The sequence below is a fragment of the Hypanus sabinus genome, chromosome 1 (genome assembly GCF_030144855.1).
Source record: "Hypanus sabinus isolate sHypSab1 chromosome 1, sHypSab1.hap1, whole genome shotgun sequence".
Taxonomy (NCBI): Eukaryota; Metazoa; Chordata; class Chondrichthyes; order Myliobatiformes; family Dasyatidae; genus Hypanus; species Hypanus sabinus.
This window is the reverse complement of record NC_082706.1, coordinates 205070948-205093575: the sequence shown is the minus strand read 5'-3', so window position 1 is coordinate 205093575 and position 22628 is coordinate 205070948. Positions and strand designations below refer to the sequence as shown.

At 41.6% G+C, this 22628-nt stretch overlaps 1 protein-coding gene across 2 annotated transcripts in view; it reads left to right on the top strand.

The window, feature by feature from the left end:
* The window catches only part of cdk13 (cyclin dependent kinase 13), a 148543-nt gene that overhangs the window by 90769 nt on the left and 35146 nt on the right, over positions 1–22628 (top strand). Inside the window, exons 11-12 of one of the 2 annotated variants that reach the window (XM_059984480.1) lie at positions 1406–1537; positions 9198–9295. In XM_059984480.1, the coding sequence (XP_059840463.1) occupies positions 1406–1537; positions 9198–9295 (230 nt within the window). Of the gene's footprint in view, positions 1–1405; positions 1538–9197; positions 9398–22628 lie in introns of both variants that reach the window. The other variant, XM_059984471.1, reaches the window with a different exon arrangement.

Genomic DNA, 22628 nt, shown 5'->3' with positions numbered 1-22628 from the left:
GGTAGAACACAGCAGGCCAGGCAGCATCTATAAGGAGAAGCACTGTTGATGTTTCCTTTGTCCTGACGAAGAGTCTCGGCCCGAAACGTCGACAGTGCTTCTCCTTATAGATGCTGCCTGGCCTGCTGTGTTCTACCAGCATTTTGTGTATCCTAGTAAGGAGTCCAGTTTTTGCTAATATCCTGCTGGAGGCACAAGTGGGATCATTGAGCTGATAAAATTAATGCAGGGTAAGATGTTCATTTTAATGACCGATATCAGGGTGGGACTGATGCTGGCAGGTGTCTCCATCTATTATTACCTTCCTCTTTTTTTTTCAAAATTAAAGAGTAATTTGTTTTAGCCACAGACAATAGGGAAGTATTAACTTTAATACTCAAGTAGAGGACCTAATTTGTAACATTAATTTGGGGAGGGAGGGACAGCTTACTTTTATCTACATTAATCAGCATCATTGCTGATTTTGACAGATTAACTTTGTATCCTGAAAGAAATCCAAATTGCTCCAGTGTTTTTAAAACATAGGAGAGAGTTTGTTCAACATTTGCCATATAAACTAATGTGTCGTCCGCATAATGTGATATTGAATGGGATGTTGTACCTATGGTAATAGAAGAGATCTGAGGAGACTTTCTACTTAAATGTGCAAGTAGTTCAATAGATAAGTAAAAATTAAAGGAGACAGAGCGTCCCCTTGTCATTTGCCCTGTCCTATGTCAAATAACTTTGAGAAACCTCCTCCCACACATACCTGGGCTGAAGGATTAGCATACAGTATTTGAATCATATTGATAAGTTTATTGCTGAACTGAAATTAATTTGTCATTGCTGATATCTGAAGAAGAAATCATCTAAGATTTATTGTAGTGCTAGACTTACAACTAGCCTCAAAGCTGTAGACTTTTTCTGTTAACATATGCTCACTGTTGACACACAATTTACTACAATTATTTCTGGTACTTACCTTTACAAAGGTCTTCTCATCAGGCTGCTTGTTGTGTCATTTTCTTAACTTCTATAATTTTAAGCCTACCCCCTCTAATTGTGAGAGAGCTGCCTTCAGATGTTGGATTTAATCGGTGTGGATGCATGCCTATGACTGCATTGATATCCTATTCTTTGTTGCTCCATCTTCTTAAAATATGCTGCACATAAAGTTTGAATCTATTTTGGAGTGACTGTATTGTTTATTGGGTGGCAGGATGCAGATACGTTACTACCAAAGGAGATGTAAGGTGGTCTTGTCGTCCGCTATCCTACAGGTCAGCCTTAGGCAAGGTGTAGCACCTGCTTAACTTGCGTTTAGATGTAGTTCAAGGAAGTACAGTAAAAATTGTGAATTTATCTGAAGATGTTGAAAGAGATGAAGATGGGCTTATTTCCAATGTTCTGTTTATGCTTTCAGTATTCCGGCAACTGCTCTGGATCTCTTTGATCACATGTTAGCTTTGGATCCCAGTAAGCGCTGCACGGCAGAGCAGGCTCTTCAGTCCGACTTCCTGAGAGAGGTGGATCCTACAAAAATGCCTCCGCCTGAGTAAGTCATTCTCTGGACTTTTGATTGCATTAGGACCTTCTGCACAAAATGCCAGATTTGGGGGGGGGGGGAGAAAAATTAATGTTCAGCTAGTGATTGCAGTTCTGGGTGGGAGTTGCTGGGTTCTAATCAACTCAATCTAGTTATTCTACAGAAAAAATTATCATGGATGTTTTTAATGAAGTAACAATGTAAACCTCCAATAAGCAGGATAGTCTTAGTTAGATGGTCAGGAAAGTTGCATCAACGTGATTTGAAACGTAGCTCCCAGAGGTTAGGTGACACTGCTCTAAAAGCAGCAAATCCAGAATAATAAAGCATTAGTGGTACTGCAGCAAATTACTTGAGGGGCTGCAGATGTCTGTTTTCTTGGGTGAAGACTTGGTAGTGAGTTCCTCTGTGGATTTAGCTCCATGCTAAGATCAAACCATTATCTTTATTTGTAGAGGAGACTCGGAAACTGTTTTATTGCTTGGCAGGCACTTGGCAGGACATAGATTGCTCATGTCTTCCATCATAACTGGAGTCCTTCATTTATGATAAGATTAATTGCATGAATCAGTACAAATAAACAATATTTTCAACTGCACATCAGAAATATAAACATGAGATTTGAAACACTCAGCAGGTCTAATGACAGGTTTGGCACCTGAAATATTGAACACTCTGCTTGGCCTGCTGAATGTTTCTAGCAGAGTTTATTTTACTTTCCACGGGCTAGCCTCCTCTCTTCATGCTGTCTGTCAGTGTCATTAAATTGAAGAGTTCACCATTTACTTTTGAGCATCTTGCAAGAGTTTTTTGGAAGACAAAAATTGTGAGGCCTCCGTTTGTTGGGGTTGACCATAGATATTGCATTCTAGCTATCTATGTAGCCGATATATAAGTCAGGGCAGTACAATATGGTGAGCAAGCTGATGCCCATGAAGCAGGCACCCCTCTCCAGTCATCTGATGAAACCAAGGAATAGCAGTGGCATTACATGAGTTCCCAGTCAGCATTGAAATCAATGTACAACTGCCTTACGGACGACAGTTCTGGATTTACTTCAAAAGCCTTCCCCATGAGTGGGTATAGCCGCAAGGCTGCTGACATTTGAGATCAGTGTTTTCCTTCTAAATGAACAGCCAAACACAGCTGAAGAGCCCCATCTGCCTGAAGCAGACAAAAATTAAAATTGCAGTAACTGAAGGTCACACCATTAAAGCTGTACAAAATGTACAGTTTGTCCTGCGAGGCCGCGTGAGTGGCATTAAAGATAGTATTGCTGCCTCAGCTCTAGTGGTGAAAGTTCAAATCTGACATCTGCTGTTGTCTAGAGATAGTTTGCCTGTTCTCCCTGTGACCACCATGATTTTCTTAACTCTTTTCAGCGATGTGCCATTTGTTGGATACACTGGCTACTGCAGGTAGGGGATGGGGCAAAGTTAATTTGGTACAGGGAAGTAAGGTGGAGGATTGGAAAAGACTTCAGCTGAATCTGAGAAGTCACCAGCCGACTGAATAGGCACAATAATGAATGAAAAATGAAGGAATACAAGCAGGTGGCTATGTAGGTCTGTTAATTTTATATCTGTTGGCAAAATGTTGCAGTTTAAAATCAGGAAATAACCCGTGATTTAGAGAAGTTTAATGCAATTAAATAACATCAGCATGGCTTTCTGAAAGGTTAATCAAGTTCAAAAATTTTGCTAAAATGCTTCAAGGATGTAACAAACAGAGTCAATAGACTACATGTAAATGAAGTGATAGAAAAAAGGATCAGCATAATTGAATGGCGCAGCAGACTCGATGAGCCAGATGGCTTAATTCTGCTCCTAGGTCTTATGGCCTTATTACTTCTGAGCCCAGGAAAGTCCAAAAGTGTGGAATTCAATTTGAATACTGCCAACAGTCTATCTGAAATACTCTTCCATAAATGTGTCCAATTTTACTCATTTAATTTATATTTTCAATCTACTTGAGTTTATAAGGATTAGCTGGAAGACAGTTTGCTTATGGAACGTTGAGGTGAAATAATTAACATTATGTGTGATGCTGGAGTTTAGAGAAAGAGAGGGATAACTTCATAACTCCATTATTTAGGGACAGATGATGGGAATCTGAAATGGCTTCCTTCAAGGTAATTAAAAACTAAAGTTATTATATTTCATTTGTGCAAAGGTAGTGTTATAGAACCAAAGTGGGGCTAGGAACTAATATGCAAATTATTCATGAAGTAGTTGAGTGACCAGAAAAAGTTCATCTGCAGTTCTGACTGGAAAACAATTCATTAAAATCAATAATTTTGAGCACCTGTCAGAATGCTAGTTTTTCTTGCACATTTCTGGTCTTTAATAAAAATGAGAGCGCCTTCTACAAATATGGAGGACTGAGTTAGTCTTCTGTATTCTGGGCCTGAGATTGCACCAAGTCCATCAATGGGCCCTGCTGCCTTGAGAGTAAGAGCAAAAGTTCTTCCGATATTAAACATGAAGGGGCTGAGTTGGGTGAGGAGACTCTTCATTTGTTATAGTAGTTTACCGCCCTAGGGGCCACATGAGTGGCAATGGTACTCATGGTTTTCAGGAATGTGATGATGCTCATGATGGTATCAAGCTGCCATCTTGAATCTTAATAGAGCACTACTTAACACATTGATTCTGAACGTAAGAATGAAAAGGCATTGTATGGTTTACTCTTGTCTATTTTTTTATTATGTATTTTTTTTTAATTTGGATGCCACAGTTGTGTAGCTTTAGCTATTACAGCTCAGGGTATTTTGGGAGTTCAGTTCTGGTGCTGTTTTGTATGGAGTCCCTGTACATCCTCCCTGTGGAACGTGTGTGTTTTCCCTGGTGTTCTGGTTTCCTCCCACAGTCCAAAGACCAGGTTAATTGATCATTGTAAATTGCCCTGTAATTATGTTGGGGTTAATCAGGGCTGTGGGGTTGTTGGGGTAGCATAGCTCAAAAGGCCGGATGGGCCTACTCCACACTGTATTGCTAAATAAATAAATGCGGGCAGGCCCAGATGTCTCCAGACTGCCATCCTTGCTACCGATCTCAACAGCTCCAACAACTCAGAGGAGGTTCAAAACTCAGACTCCACCGCCATCAGTGCGGGTTCCAACATCCTCAGATCTCCAAGGTGCTCATTGCACAACCTCCAACTCTGACTCCAGCCTTGACCTTCAGGCTGGGTCTTCACACTCTGTTGCTGGAACCCCTTTCACCCCTTTCCCCACCACCACTCCGCAATCCCATCTCTCACCAGCTCTTGGGCCCTCAGAGACTCCACCTTTATCTCATCCCACCATCCCTGAACACCCCAAACCTCCCCTCTCAAATACTACCAACCCCCTTCCCCACCCATTGATCCCAGCTCTCATCTGCTGGGTCTTCACTATTCCTTCTGACCTCTCTGAGGCAGAATGTTCTGTTCTCAGTAAGGGTCTCACCTTTGTCCCCCTGCGTCCACACCTCAGTGAGTACTGTGACTTCCGTGATGCTGAGCATTTCTTCTGCCGCCATCATCTTCGAGCCTACTCCTTTGACTCTCCTAAGGAATCTCCACCCCGCACCGATGACCCCTTCTGCCATCTTCAACCCTCCTCCTCTTCTTGGACACCCTGCCCCAGTTTTCTGCCTGCTCTGGACCTTTTCATTGATAACTGCTGACGGGACATCAACTGTCTCAACTTCACCACTCCTCCCTCCAATTACAAACCTCACCCCCTCTGAGTGCTGTGCTCTAAACTCCCTTTGCACTAATACTAAGGTAGTTGTCAAACCCACAGTTAAAGGGGGTGCTGTAGTAGTCTGGCAGCAAAGTAGCCCTCTACCTTGCTGAGGCTCAGTGACCACTCTGACACCACCTCTTACTTACCCCTCAAACAGGACCCCAGTAAGGAGCACCAGGCCATTTTCTCCCACACCATCACTGACCTTATGAGGAGCTCCCATCCACTGCCACCAACCTCATAGTTCCCAAACCTCGCACCTCCCAGATGTAATAGAGGCCAGAGGACCTAGGATAACGGAGGAACTGAAGGATATTCACATTAGGCAGAAAATGGTATTGGGTAGTCTGATGGGACTGAAGGCTGATAAATCCCCAGAGCCTGATTGCCTGCATCCCAGGGTACTTAAAGAGGTGGCTCTAGAAATCGTGGACAGATTGGTAATCATTTTCCAATGTTCTATAGATTCAGGATCAGTTCGTGAGGATTGGAGGATAGCTAATGTTATCCCACTTTTTAAGAAAGGAGGGAGAGAGAAAACTAGGAATTACAGACAAGTTAGCCTGACATCAGTGCTGCAGAAGATGCTAGAGTCAATTATAAAAGATGAAATAACAGCACATTTGGATAGCGGTAACAGGATCGGTCCGAGTCAGCATTGGATTTACGAAGGGGAAATCATGCTTGACTTATCTTTTGGAATATTTTGAGGATATAACTATGAAAATGGACAAGGGAGAGCCAGTGGATGTAGTGTACCTGGACTTTCAGAAAGCCTTTGATAAGGTCCCACATAGGAGATTAGTGGGCAAAATTAGAGCACATGGTATTGGGGGTAGGGTACTGATATGGATAGAAAATTGGTTGGCAGACAGGAAACAAAGAATAGGGATTAACGGGTCCTTTTCAGAATGGCAGGCAGTGACTAGTGGGGTACCGCAAGGCTCGGTGCTGGGACCGCAGCTATTTACAATATACATATATGATTTAGATGAAGGGATTAAAAGTGACATTAGCAAATTTGCAGATGACATAAAGCTGGGTGACAGTGTGAAATGTGAGGAGGATGTTGGGAGAATGCAGGGTGATTTGGACAGGTTGGGTGAGTGGGCAGATGCAGTTTAATGTGGATAATTGTGAGGTTATCCACTTTGGTGGCAAGAACAGGAAGGCAGATTACTATCTGAATGGTGTCAAGTTAGGAAAAGGGGAAGTACAATGAGATCTAGGTGTCCTTGTTCATCAGTCACTGAAAGTAAGTATGCAGGTACATGCAGGCAGTGAAGAAAGCCAATGGCCTGTTGGCCTTCATAACAAGGGGAGTTGAGTATAGGAGCAAAGAGGTCCTTCTGCAGTTTTGCAGTGCCCTGGTGAGACCACACCTGGAGTATTGTGTTGAGTTTTCGTCTCCAAATTTGAGGAAAGACATTCTTGCTATTGAGGGAGTGCAGCATAGGTTGATTCCTGGGATGGCAGGACTGTCATATGTTGAAAGATAAGAGTGACTGGACTTGAAACATACAAGATTATTAAGGGATTGGACATGCTAGAGGCAGGAAACACGTTCCCGATGTTGGGGGAGTCCAGAACCAGAGGCCACAGTTTAAGAAAAAAGGGTAGGCCATTTAGAACAGTTGAGGAAAAACTTTTTCAGCCAGAGGATTGTGGATCTATGGAATGCTCTGCCTCAGAAGGCAGTGCAAGCCAATTCTCTGAATACTTTCAAGAAAGAGTTAGAGCTCTTAAAAATAGCGGAGACGAGGGATATGGGGAGAAGGCAAGAACGGGTTACTGATGGTGGTGATGAGCCATGATCACATTGAATGGCGGTGCTGACTTGAAGGGCCAATTGGCCTACTCCTGCACCTATTGTCTGTCGTCTCCCATTTCTAACTCCTACCCAAGGTCCACAAACCCGCTTGTCCAGGTAGATAAGCAGCACGCACAAAATGCTGGTGCAACACAGCAGGCCAGGCAGCATCTATAAGGAGAAGCACTGTCGACATTTCGAGTCAGGACCCGAAACGTCGACAATGCTTCTCCTTATAGATGCTGTCTGGCCTGCTACATTCCACCAGCATTTTGTGTGTGTTGCTTGAATTTCCAGCATCTGCAGATTTCCTCGTGTTTGTCCAGGTAGACAAATAGTTTTAGCTTGTTCCTGCCCCATTGAACTCGTAAGACTTCGTCTTATCCTCCCTAGTTCAGTCCCTTCCTTTCTACATCTGTGACAGTTCACACACTCTGGATCTTTTCAATGATTTCAAGTTATCTGGCCCCCATCATCTATTTTCCACTATTCATATCCAGTCCCTATACACCTCCATCCTCCACCCGGAAGGCCTCAAAGCTGTCCTTTCCTTTCTGGACACCAGACCCAACCAGATCCACTCCACCACCACTCTCCTCTGTCTAGCAGAACTTGTCCTCACTCTTAGTAATTTCTCCTTTGGTTAATTCCTCCCTTTCCCTTCCAACAAAAGGTGTAGCTATGGGCACACACGTGAGTCTCAGCTGTGCCTGCTTGCTTATTGGCTACATGGAACAGTCTATGTTCCAAGCCTACATTGGTATCCATTCCCCACTTTTCCTGTGCTACACCAATGACTGCATTGGTACTGCTTCCTGCCTCCAATTTCCATCCTGCCCTCAAATTTACCTGGTCAATTTCCAATACTTCCCTCCCATTTCTCGATCTACACTGTCTTTATTGCTGGAGACAGCTTATCTACTGATGTCTATTGTAAGCCCACGGACTCTCACAACTACCTGGACTATACCTTTTTTCACCCTGTTAAATGTAAAAATGCCATTTCTTTTCCTCAATTCCTCCATCTCTGCCGCATCTGCTCTCAGAATGAGGCTTTTCATTCTAGAACGAAGGAGATATCCTCCTTTTTCAAAGAAAGGGGCTTCCCTTCCTCCACCATCAATGCTGTCCTCAACTGCATCTATTCCATTTCACATTCAAACCATCCTCCTGCCTCCCTCCTTGGGGTAGGGTTCCTCTTGTTGTCGCCTACTAACCCACCAGCCGCTGCATCCAGCACATAATTCTCCATAACTTCAGCCACCTCCAGCAGGATCCCACCACCAAGCACACATTTCCCTCCCTTTTTGACACTTTACTTGAGAGTCTGTTGGGGTCATATGCTATGTCCTGTGCTCCCTGTGTGGCCTCCTGTTTATCAGTGAGACCTGATGTAGATTGGGAGACTGTTTCACAAAGCACCTAAGCTCCATATGTCAGAAGAAGCAGGATCTCCCAGTGGCCATCCATTTTAATTCCACTCCCCATTCTCATTCCAAAATATTAAACCATGGCCGCCTCTACTGTCGTGATGAGGCCACGCTCAGGTTGGAGGAACAACACCTTGTATTCCGTCTGGGTAGCCTCCAACCTGATGGCATGGACATCGATTTCTCAAACTTCCGATAATGGCCCCCTATCCCTTTACCATTCCCCATCACCTTTTCCCTCTCTCACCATATCTCCTTGTCTGCCCATTACCTTCCTCTGGTGCTCTTCACCCCTTTTCTTTCTTCCATAACCTTCTGTTCTCTCCTAACAGACTCCTCCTTATCTCTTTCATCAGTCAATTTCACAGCTCTATACTTCATCCTTCCCCCTCCTGTTCACTATCACCTTGTGATTTTCTCTTCCTTCCCCCACCTTTTAAGTCTACTTCTGATCTTGTTTTTCTCCAGTCCTGCCGAAGGGTCTCCGCCCAAAAAGTTGACTGTACTTTTTTCTATAGGTACTGTGTGGCCTGCTGAGGTCCACCAGCCTTGTGTGTGTGTTGTTTTAATGAATACAGTTTTTGATCATTTTCAAAGCGAAAGTAGGAGTAATGGTCATAGTTATTGGTGTAGAGCTGCTTACAGAATACAGAAAGTGCATCTTAAAACACAATTAATTATATCAACTTTTCTTCCTAGCCTGCCACACTGGCAAGATTGTCATGAATTGTGGAGCAAAAAACGGCGAAGACAGAAGCAATCTGGAATTAGTGATGATACAGCACCTAAAGTTTCTCGTAAGGACTCTGCTTTAAGTTTGGATGATAGCAGGAACAACACACCTCAAGGCTTACAACTCCCTCAACATAAAACTCAGGGCAATTCCAGTATAGGAATAGGTCAGTGATAACTCTGCTTTCTGTTGGCTTTGTTTTCTCATTTGTGCTGCTTGTTCATTAATAAAAGGGTCTGCTACAAATATGCCTTCAGCTCGTCTCCATGTTCTGTCCTTAAGGCTCCAAAACTGAAATTTGGCTTTGTTTCTCTGTTAAAACAGAATGTGCTTTAAGTGGCATTGATGATAAAGTGCTAGACTGACTTTCTTGTATATGTAAAATTAACACTAAGGTGCTGTTGAACTCAAATGCTCAGTCAATACAATCTCTCGGTTAATTCACATTACTACTCCTTTACATGGCTGTTGGGCTTGCTGTCCCCAAAAGTTAACTACCTATTGCCTCCCATTTTGATTATATCTTTTTAACACCTTTTTTTCTTCAACTATGCACGTGTGTATGCACTATGTATGTGTATGCACGTCTCTGTGCCCTCCTATTTCACATTGTGTAATTGCGCCCCCCTTTATGTCTGGCTTGATGTCTCTTCTTGAATTTTCCTCACATTGTGTGCTCTGTTTTCTGGATGCTTCCTCGGCACCACCTTTCTTGTCCCTATGTCTCTCTTTTAATTTGCAAATGTTAACATGCTTAATTTAAGCTTGGGAGCACTGACCCATCTGAACTAGATAGTTGTGGGTTCATGCAATAATTCAAGACTTAAATACACAATCTAGACATACATGTAATTGCATTACTGAGGAAAATTTTTGAGTTATTTGATAGTTCAGAGTCTCCCAAATTTGGGCTGAATGAAGAATTGTACAGTTCACTAGTATGTAACTAATTTCTCATCCTTATCGAATGCCATCCAAGCCTTAAAATGTATTGATAAGCTCTTTGTGCAGTACTTCACATAGGTTTTTGAGCCTTAAAACAATTATTTGTGTTTATGGTTTATGACTTAAAAGTTCAGAGATTTGTTGTTTTCAAATAACTGTAAAGTCCATGATAACTAAGGTGCCTCTTTAAACTCTGCTTTCCAATTGTTACTTTCACGCTCTTTGTCCTACTAACTCAGACAGTTATTTGGGAAGCCAACAATGTATTTGGATTCTAACTTGTATTTTCAACCTCTCTTGTCTGGTGAGCATTCAGAAAACAAAATTTGATATTAAACCTGTCGCATTATGGCTGTTGCCCAGGAGTTCAGCTACAGTTTACCCCATGGACTATAGATAAAGGATATATTCCAAAATTTCATCAATAATTTCAATATTTTGAAATGACCAACTTCAATGTCTGACTATCCTGAAAAATTTAATTCAAACCTTGTTGCTGATTTTCTCGTAAGTGACCTATTGTGCACTCATTCTCCCTGAATAAGTTTAGCATTTAACTCGCTAACTCTAATTTGGTCAGTTTTGACTAATTATTGAAGGGAAACTTGACTACTGTAGTACAATAGAAGTTTATACAAATATTTTTTCTTACAAGAAAAGGTACATATTAATGGAGAAAAAAGCTTCAATCCTTCAGATTGGCTTATCATTCTTGTCTATATTAATGAATGCTCCTCATTAGATGTTAATTTATGATAATAGTTGTGGAGCACAGTGACTGGCCTTTTGACCCATCTACTCCCAGCCGACCTGTTACCAATCTACTCGCACTCAGACTACAGCCTTCATATCCTTCCCATCGATAAACCTGCATCCAGCACTTGCATTAGCAACTCCTTCCACACTCTCATAATCCTCTGAGTGAAGTGTTCCCCTTCTGGTTCCCCTTAAGTATTTCACCTTTCACCCTTAAATTATGACATCTAGTTCTAGTCTCATCCAACCTTTGGAAAAAAACCTGCTTACATTTACCATTAAAATGTTGTACACCTTTATCAAATTTCCCCTCATTCTCCTAGGCTCCAGGGAATAATGTCCTAACCTGTCGCTTGGGTCCTGAAGTCCCAGGAACTTCCTTGTAACTTTTGTTCGCATTCTTTCAAGCTTATTGGCGTATTTCCTGTGGGCACATAGGTGGTCAGGACTGCATACAATACTCCAAATTGGGCCTCTTGTACAACTTCAGCATATCATCCCAACTCCTGTACTCAGGAGTCATGAAGACCAATGTCCCAAAAGCTTTCTTCATGACCCTATTTGCCTGTGGCACCTCTTTAAAGGAATAAGAATCTGTATTCTCAGATCCCTCTGTTCTACTGCACTCTGCACTTCTTGTGCCGTATCTTTCACTGTGTAATGTCTACCCTGGTTTGTCCTGCCATAGTGCAACACCTCACACTTGGCTGCATTAAATTTCAGCCCAGTTTTTCCAACTGGTCCAGATCATACTTATGGCTTTGATAGCCGCTTTTGTTGTCCAATACACCACTACTCTTAATATCATCTGCAAATTTGATGATCCAGTTTACTGTATCATCTAAATCATTAATACTATTAAACAACAATGGCCCCAGCACCAATCTGTGCAGCACACCACTAGTCACAGAACTCCAATCAGAGAGCCCGTTATCTACTACCACCCTCTGTCTTACCCCACTAAGCCAATGATGAATCCAGATGACTACTTCATCCTGAATGCCAAGCGACTTCACCACCTGTACCAGCCTCCCAGTGGGACTTGGTCAAAGCCCTAACTGAAGTCCATGTAGACAAGTGTATTTCCTTCATCAACCTTCCTCGTAACCTCTACGACAAAACTATTATCTGCAACTACACAAAAAGCCATGTCACACTTCCCTCTGAGATGAAGGCTTGCACTTCTCTAATTCGGTTTCATTGTCATATCATGAATGACTGGTGACTTGGCTGCCACGGTCGTCTGTGGCAATGAATTCCACAGATTCAGCACCCTCTGAGTAAAGAAATTCCTCTTAATCTCTGTTCTAAAGGGACTTCATTCTATTCAGAGGCCTTTTAGAGCAGAGCATGCCCCATGGTCCTGGGCTCTCTCACTATAGGAAACATACTGTCCACATTCACTCTATCTAGACCTTTCAATATTCAATAAGATTCAATGAGGTCACCTTTCATTCTAAATTCCAGCAAGTATTGTCCCAGGGCCATCAAACCTCATATGCAAACACTTTCATTCCTAGGATCATTTTGTGAACCTCCTCTGGACCCTCTCCAATGCCAGCACCTTTTCTTAGATAAGGGGCCCAAAATTGCTCACAAGTGTGTGGTCTGACCAATCCCTTATAAACTAGAGCATTGCATTCTTGCTCTTGTATTCTAGTCCTCTCAAAACAAATGCTTACATTGTATTTGCCTTTCTTACCACTTAGCCTGCAAGTTAACCTTTCGGGAATCCTGTATAAGGACTCCCAAGTTTCTTTGCACCTCTGATTTCTGAATTTCTCCGTTTCAAAAATAGACTACGTCTTTATTCCTTCTACCAATGTGTATAATCATACACTTCCCCGCATACTGTATTCCATCTGCCATTTCTTTATCCATTCTCCTAATCTGCCAGTACTTCTGCAGACTCCCTGGTTCCTCATCACTACCTGTCTCCCCTCCTGTATTTGTGTCATCTGCAAACCTGGCTACAAAGCCATCACTTCTGTCATCCAAATCGTGTACAAACGAAAAGAAGCAGTCCCACAATAACCACTCCAGAGCACCACTTGTCACCTTCTGCTGGTTTTTAAAGGTTTTCTAAGCCTCTACCTTCCTACTAATTTTTGCCTCCTGTACATCAGCTAACCTTCCATCCATGCTGGTATCTTTCCTATAATACCCCACAGGTTCTTACCTTGTTAAGCAGCTTTATATGTGGTACCTTGTCAAGGCCTTCTGAAAATCCAAGTAAAAAACATCCACTCACTCTCTTTTGTCTATCCTGCTTAAAGAATTCTAACAGATTTGTCAAGCAAGATTTCCCCCTTAAGGAAACGATGCTGACCCTGGCCTATTTTATCATGTGTTTCTAAGTACCCTGAAACCACTGAAATCAGGCGAACTGGCCTATTATTTTCTTCTGCCTCCCTGCTTAAAGAGTGGAGTGACACTTGCAGTTTTCCAGTCCTCCAGAACCATGCCAGAATCTAGTGATTCTTGGAAGATCATTACTAATACTTCCACAATTTCTTCAGCTACCTCTTTCAGAACCCAAGGGTAGAGTCCATCTTGTCCAGGTGGCTTATCTATCTTTCAGTTTCTGAAGTACCTTCTCCATAGTAACAATAAATGCACTGACTTATGCCCCTTGATACTCTTAAACTTCTGGCATACTGCTAGTGCCTTCCACAGTGAAGACTGACACAAAATAATTAAGAAGTTTGTCCACCTCTCTGTTTTTCCAGCTTCATTTTCTTTCAGTTTGATATCCACATTTGCCTCTTCTGTACTTTATATATCTGAAAATACTTTTGATATCCTCTTTGATGTTATTGGCTAACTTACCTTCATATTTCATCTTTTCTCTCTATGGTTTTTTTTAGTTGCCTTCTGTTGGCTTTTAAAAGCTTCCCAATTCTCTACCTTCCCACTAATTTTTGCAATATCATAAACCCTCACGGGATTTTATGCTGTCTTTGACTTCCCTTGTAAGTACAGTTGCCTTATTGTCACTTTAGGATACCTTTTTATTTTTGGCATGTATCTATCCTGCACCTTCTGAATTGTCTGCAGAAACTCCAGCCTTAGCTTTTCTGTTGTCACCCCTGCTAATGTTTCCTTCTAATCAACTTTGACCACCTCCTTTCTCATTCCCTTTACCCACTATAACACTGATACATCTGACTTCAGTTCCTCTCTCAAATTGTCTGGATGAATTTTAATATATTATGACCACTTCCTCCTAGGGGTTCCTTTAGTTTAAGGTCCATAATCAATTCCTGTTTATTATGCAATCCCAAATCCAGAATTGCCTTTTGCCTAATGGGTTCAACCACAAGCTGCTCTAAAAAGTCATCTCATAGGCATTCTACAAATCCCGTCTCGGGATCCAGCACCAATCTGATTTTCCCAGTCTACCCGCATATTGAAATCCCCCATGACTATTGTATCCACTTTACTACATGTCTTTTCTTTTCCCGTTGAAATTTACAGCCTAAATCCTGGCTACTAGGGGCTGTATGTATTTCTCATCGGGATTTTTTTTAACCATTGCAGTTTCTTAACTCTACCCACAAGGATTCTGTCTTTCCTTCCTCTTTCTAAGCTTTTGATTTAATTTTTCTTCCCAACAGAGCCATCTCACCCCCTCTGCCAACCTGTCTGTCCCTTCGATACAAGGTGTATCCTTGAATTCCCAATTATGATCTTTCAATTACAATTCAGTAATGCCCACAATGCCATACCCCGATCTCTAACTGCGCTACAAGATCATATTCTGTATAATCCATGCAATCAAATATACTATTATATCTTCGGTCCTGTATCATCGCCCTTTTCAATTTTTGCCCCCATGTTACAATTCATCCCACTGATTGCAATTTTACTCTATCAAGTACTTGTTTTTCCTCAGTCTCTCTACACACTGCATCTAATTGTATATCAACTGCCCTATCCTCAGCACTATCATCATTTCATATCCCCATGCCAACTTAGTTTAAACCCGCCCCGAACTTATAATACTTAGCATGCCAATTTAATTCTTCAAAGCAAGCAAAAGAAAAATAGATGGATAATGAAATTAGCAGGTTTGGATTTTTTAAAACCATTCAGTAATGTAAAAGGTATCAAGTGTTTGGAGTTAAGCATATCTTTTACGTTACTGAATGCTTTCAACTCTTGAATATGCAGAGTTGGAAACCAAGTTGCAGAACAAACGGCAGAATGGCTACATAAAACTGGAGCAAAAATGTAATTTGAAAATGGTCAGGATTGCATAAAGTATATGTTCAAGAGGATCAATAAAGGGGCTATCGTTCACTATTTACTTAAAGAATTTGCATTGTGGAATTGGAAGTACTATTATCAAGTTTGCAGTGGGTACAAAAATAACAAAAACAAGTAGGTAATGAAGTATATTTCCTTTTCAGAAATGCTCTTCTCCATACTCCAGTATGCATCAATGAAAGTACCTGGAGGCATGGAGAAGAGGATGTTTATTTAAAAACGTAGGATGATACAAACAGTTTTGAACAGGCTGGAATTTCTTTTAAATAGAAAAGAGACAATGACAGAATGTAATCTTCGGGATTTAAAAAAAATTGGAAGGCTAGTTGTGGATATGTTTTGGTTTGTGGCTTACTTGAGACCTGAGGGAATAAATATTAAAACTGTTAATCCAAAAACTGACAATTAGAAGAATTCCCTTTGCTTGGTGATTAGACTGCAGCAACTAACATTTTGTAGTGCTTGAGATATACAGTAAAAATACATACAAGGAGAAGCTTAATAAACTCAAGAAATAGGTAAGTTGATACAGTTATAGTTTTCAATCAAGGGACTGGTGTATAGTTTCCAAGAAGTACAAACACTTATTGCACCAAATAGCTTATTTCAGTGCTGCAGTTATCTGGTAAGAAGGGAAAATTTGGACATTTTATTTTATTCATTTAGAGATGCAGTGCAGAACAGGCTCTTTGGCCCAATGAGTCACTGTCTAGCAACCCACCCACCATTCTAATTACAGGACAATTGACAATGACCAATTAACCAACTAACTGGGATTTCTTTTGTTCGATTGTTAAGGTTGAGGCTTCAAGGTACTTGGAGGTACATGTAATATAGGCCAAAGTTAGCATAGTTTCCTTAAGGGAAAATCTCGCCTGATAAATCTGATGGAATTCTTTGAGGAAATAACAAGCAGGATAGACAAAGAAGCATCAGTGGATGTTGTGTACTAAAGGCCTTTGACAAAGTATCATACTTGAGGCTGCTTAGTAAGATAAGGGTCCATGGTATTACATGAAAGATACTAGCATGGACAGAGCATTGGCAAAGAATAGGAATAAAGGGAGCCTTTTCTGTTTCGCTGCTGGTGATGAATAGTGTTCTGTAATGATCAGTGTAGGGAGTACTTTTTATGTTTAATGTCAATGATTAGGATGATGGAATTGCAGGTTTTGTAGCCAAGCTTGTAGACAATATGAAGATAGGTAGAGAGGCAGGTAGTGTTGAAGTAGAGAGGCTCCAGAAGGACTTAAATAGATTAGGAGAATGGGCAAAGAAGTTGAGATAGAATACAGTGTTGGGTAGTGTATGGTCATGAGCTGCAGGAAAATTTAAAAATCTAAGGTGCAAAGGGATTTGGGAATCCTTCTGCAGGATGCCCTAAAGGTTAATTTGCAAGTTGAGTCTGTGGTGAGGAAGGCAAATGCAGTGCCAGCATTCATCTCAAGAGGACTGAAATATAAAAAGGAGGATGTAATGCTTGATACACTGTAACATGAGGCACTAGAGTGGCCTCACTTGGAGTATTGTGAGCAATTTTGGACCACTTATTTAAGAAAAGATGTGCTGACATTGGAGAGGGTACAGAGGGGGTTATAGACAAAGGTGCAGAAGTAGATTATTCGGCCCTTCGAGCCTGCACTGCCATTCTGAGATCTTGGCATCTACTATCAATACTCGGTTCCTGCCTTGTCCCCATATCCCTTGATTCCCCTATCCATAAGATACCTATCTAGCTCCTTCTTGAAAGCTCATGAAAATAATTCTGGGATTGAAAGGATCATTGTATGAAGAGTGTTTGATGGCTGTGGGTCTGTACTTGCTGGAATTTAGAAGAATGGGGTGAGATCTCATTGAAACCAATCGAGTGTTGAAAGGCCTAGATCAGGGGTTCCCAACCTGAGGTCCACAGATTCTTCGGTTAATGGTAGGAATCCATGGCATTAAAAAAGATTGGGAAGCCCTGACTGAGATACTGGATGAGGAGAGGTTGTTTCCTGTAGTGGGGGTGTCCAGGACCAGAGGGCCCAGGGAAGTGTCCATTGGAAATGAGGAATTATTTTAGCCAGAGGGTGGTGAATCTGTTGAATCCGTTTTCACAGGTCAAGACCAGGTCATTGAGTGTTTTTAAGATGGAGGTTGACAGATTCTTAATAAGTCATGGCGTGAATGATTATGGAGAGAAGGGAGGAGAATTGGGTTGAGAGGGAAATGGATCAGTCATGATCAAATGATGGAGTAGACTTAATGGGTTGGATGGCTTAATTCTACACCAATGTCTGAAGGTCTTTGGACTGGAAGGAAACGTTAGTGCTCACAGACAGCATTCACACTCCTTACACACTGAGCCAGAATTGAAATGCCTTACACACTGAGCCAGAATTGAAATGCCTTACACACTGAGCCAGAATTGAAATGCCTTACACACTGAGCCAGAATTGAAATGCCTTACACACTGAGCCAGAATTGAAATGCCTTACACACTGAGCCAGAATTGAAATGCCTTACACACTGAGCCAGAATTGAAATGCCTTACACACTGAGCCAGAATTGAAATGCCTTACACACTGAGCCAGAATTGAAATGCCTTACACACTGAGCCAGAATTGAAATGCCTTACACACTGAGCCAGAATTGAAATGCCTTACACACTGAGCCAGAATTGAAATGCCTTACACACTGAGCCAGAATTGAACTCCTTACACACTGAGCCAGAATTGAAATGCCTTACACACTGAGCCAGAATTGAAACTCCTTCACACTGAGCCAGAAAGAACCCCACCCCCATGTTGTAACAGTGATCTGCAAACTGCTACGCTGCCGTTGAATACCAAGGCCGGGTGACCATTGTCCAGTGCATCTTAATCTTCTGGATCAGCCTGCCATGTGGTAGGATGAAGCTATTAGCTTTGAAGTGAAAACTAGCAGAATAGAAAAGTGTGAATTATTTCTATTTTTTTTGTAATCAAGGTGTCACATGCATAAAACATAGTACAGGCTTCAGCCCACCATGTTGTGTTGACCCCTTAACTTAGACCACAATCAATCTAGCTTCTCTTCAACACAGTGCTGCATTTTCTTTCATCCATGTGCCTTTCTAAGAGTTTATTAAATATCCCTAATGTATCTGCCTCTACCACCAGCCCTGGCACTTACTGTGTGTGGTTTAAAACAAAACACCTGTGATATTCCTCCATGCATTCCTTCAAGTTATATTCCCTTGTAGTAGCTACATCTGCCTTGGAGAAAAAGTCTCTGGCTGTCCACTCGATCAATACCTCTTATCATCGTATACACCTCTATAAAGTCACCTCTTCTCCTCCTCCCTTCCAAAGAGAAAAGCCCTCGCTCACACAATCTATTCTCTTAAGACATGCTCTCTAATCCAAGCAGCAAGTATCTATTGCTAAATCTATAATTGCCATTAAAAGGCAGCAAGAAGCCATCTTGAACCACAGCAATCCTTTTGGTGAAGGTATTTCCGCAGTGCCTTTGGTACAGAATTCTTTGATAGACCCCAGCAATGGTAATAGTGAAAACAGCCCTCACCTCAACACTGATTCTACAACCTATGGACTCACCTTGAAGGACTCTACAACTCAGTATTATTTACTTGCACATTTAGTTATTTGCAGCTTGACTTTTACATTTTAGTTGTTTGTTGGTCTTTGTAGTTTTTATTGATTCTGTTGTATTTTTATTCGACTGTAAATAGCCATAAGAAAATGAATTTCAGGGTGACATATATGTACTTTGATAAATTTCCTTTGAACTTTGTATTCTCCGATCTAGATATGTGACTTTGAGGTGGAATCTGCTGGTGGTGGTGGTTTCCATGCCCTGTGCTGTCAGTAGCCTGGCAAGGAGCTGCAGTCTATTTTGTAGAAGCTGCACACTATAGACTGTCTGTCATTGGATGGAATTGATGGTTAAGTTGTGTAGTATGCCAGTCAAAAAAGCTGCTCAACCTGTGTGGTGCTGAATTGCTTGAGTTCCATTTTTCTAAGCACATGTTAAACCATATCGTATCTTGAGATTAATTTTCTTGCAGCCATTTATAGGAAAAATAAATCTGTTGGATAGGGTTAACCATAGATGTTCCGTCTATGTGTTACAGAAGCCAGTCCAATACAATATGGAGAGCAAGCTGTGACCCATGCAGCAGGCTCCTCCTCCCCCCCCCCCCCCCCCCCCCACACACAGCTGGTAAATCCAAAGGAACGGCAAAGGTTGATACAGATTGGCACCAGCAGCATTGCAGGAATTGCCAGTCAGCGTTGAACTTGATGCTGGACTGTCTTCAGGATTTCAGCTGTGGATTTTTCCTTTGGTGTTTACTCCCGAAGCCTTTCCCATAGTTAGGTATAGCCACAAGGCAGGGGCGATTGGAGATCAGGAGTTCCTTCTGCAGGATGAGCTGCCAACCATGGCTGACAAGCACCATCTGCCAAAGTGACTGGTTTTAAGGTGCCAGTAATGCACCTTTGCCCCTTTTCCTGTCAGTAGAAACTGTTCTGCTGGACTTGGTTATCAGAAACTATTTGAGGCACATGCCAACAGGGGCATTTAATAGGAAGTGGGAGCTTATCTCCACTACTGGCCCAGGCTATGTCAATGGAACTTATGAATAACTACATCAATAATCAATGTGCGAAAGACTAACTTTGCAAATGAAAGAATAATACTGAGCACATCAGTTGTAGTACTGAGAATGTGAGTTGTTAAGCAAATTGAATGTATTTCGTAATAATCCTGATTTGTGCCTCGTAGGTGGTGAAAAGGCATTAGTTGACATGGAAGCAAGTCACCTGCTACAGGATAACCTGTTTCTCAGTAGTTGTATTTATCAGGACATACACCACCAGTTTCAGGATAAAGGGATAATAAATAACTGCTCATCAGGCTCTGGAACCAGAGGGGATAACTTCACTCAATTTCACTTGCCCTGTCACTTAACTGATCCCATAACCTATCGACCTACTTTCAAGGACTCTTTGTCTTATGTTCTCATTTATTGCTTACTTTGTGATGTATAATTTCTGTTCTGCACATTTTGCCCATTTTTTTCCATGTTGAATTTCAAAATCAGCACTGGTCCTAGTAATAAACCTGGTGGAATGCTACAGAACATAATTCAGTATTAGCCTTTTAGCCCACGATATTGTGACAGCCCTTCAACCAACTATTCCATCTCCTCCACAAACTCCATCAGCCCAAGGTGCTCCACCGGTTTCTGCTTAGCCTCCTGCTGAACTCACTATATACTTGGACTAAGAGGTAAGCACAGTTCCAGTGCTATATTCAAGTTTACTGACGATACCACTGTTGTGGGCCGAATCAAAGGTGGTGATGAATCAGCATATAGGAGGGAGATTGAAAATCTGGCTGAGTGGTGCCATAACATCTTCTCAATGTCAGCAAGACCAAGAAGCTTGAAGAGGAAACCAGAGGTCCATGAGCCAGTCTACATCGGGGGATCAAAGGTGGAAAGTGTTGGAAACTTTAAATGACAACAGTGTTATCATATCAGAGGATTTGTCCTTGGTCCATCATGTAAGTGCCATTACGAAGAAAGCACAGCAGCACCTTTACCTTTTTTTGTTTCAGAAGTTTGCATGACATCTAAAGCTTTGACAAACTTCTATAGAGGTGGTGTGGAGAGTATATTGACAGACTACACAAATGCCTGGTATGGAAACACCAATGTTCTTGAATGGAAAATCCTACAAAAAGTAGTGAATACAGCCTGGCCCATCACAGGTAAAACCCTCCCCACTACTGAGCACATCTACACAGAATGCTGTCACAGATGCTGTATCCATCATCAAGGACCACCACCATCCAGGCTATGTTGTCTTGCTGCTATTGCCACAAGGAGGAAAGTACAGGAGCCACAGTGCTAGGTTCAGGGAGAGTTACCACTCCTGAACCAGAAGGGATAACCTCTCTCACCCTATCACTCTCCCCACAACTTAGAGACTCACTTTCAAGGACTCTTCATCTCATGTTCTATATATTTTTATTACTAGTATATCTTTCTTTTGTATTTGCACAGTTGTCTTTTGCACATTGATTGTCTGTGCATGCTGTTGGGTGCTGTCTTTCATTGATTCCATTGCATTTCTTGGATTTGCTGTTTTTGCCCGCAAGAAAATTAATCTTAGGGTTGTATATGGTGACATAAGTATACTTATTTTAATAATACATTTGCTTTGATTGCTCTAAAATCAATCTGACCTGTCACACACAGCCCCTCATTTTTCCTTTTAACCATCTGCCTATCTTGAGAGTCTCCCTAAATGTCCCTATCGTATCTGACTCTACCACCACCCTTGTAACATGTTCCATGAGCCCACTACTCTGTGTATTTAAAAAAAAAACTACCTCTGACACCCTCTATACTTTTCCTCTGATCACCTTAAACTATGCTGTGCCTCCTAGTATTAGTAATTTCTGCCTTGGGGAAAATGTCTCTGGCTGTCCACTCTTTCACTGCCTTTTATCAGTTTCCAGAACTCTGTCATGCCAACTCTCATCCTCCTTCATACCAAAGAGAAATGAGAAATAGACTGTGCTTATGGTTCCAAAACAAACTGGGTAAACAATTTTTTTTTATCCTAAGCAATCTTGAGTACATCATGCCAATTTAGCCAGTGGACCTGAGTTTAGTTTGGAAGCTTAAGTTTATCTAGCATTAAATGCTTTTTGGAATGTAATTACAGTGGATTCTGGTTAATTGGGACACATCAGGATCAGCACATTTTAGCCCAAGTGGTAACTCCAATTAGTTTCATGGAAGTTTCATGTTAAAGGTATTAAGAAAACACAAACTGAGTAACAAATTCTGTACAAGAAGAAAGATGCTGGAAATCTGAGCAACACACTCAAAACGCTGGAGGAATTCAGTAGACCAGGCAGTATCTCTGGAAAAGAGTACAGTTGACGTTTTGGGCCGAGACCCTTCAGCAAGACTGGGGGAAATAAAGAGAAGCACCTGAAACATTGACTGTACTTTTTTTTTCCATAGATACTGCCTGGCCCACTGTTCCTCCAGCATTTTGTGTGTTGCAGCAAATTATGTATTTCATTGTAACATCCGAGAGGATTGTCGATACCTTCAAGTTCTTCGAAGCTCCTAATTTGTTGAAATGGTGAAATAATATCTTCACTCCCAGCTGTTTCTGGCACTTCCAAGCCTGAATCTGCAGTGAACAAGACAGTTCAGAATTTTCTTGCTGCTTTTTTTTAAACCAACTGTCAGTAACAAAAATCACAGCTTTTGAACACAAACACGTTCAAGTGACTAAAATAAGCACGGGCTAGCTTTTTATGGCGACACACGCATGCAGTAGACATTAGTTGGAAACTGTTCAGTAACAGTTTCCTGCCCTAATTAAGTGGCATAGTATCCCAAATAAACGAAAGGA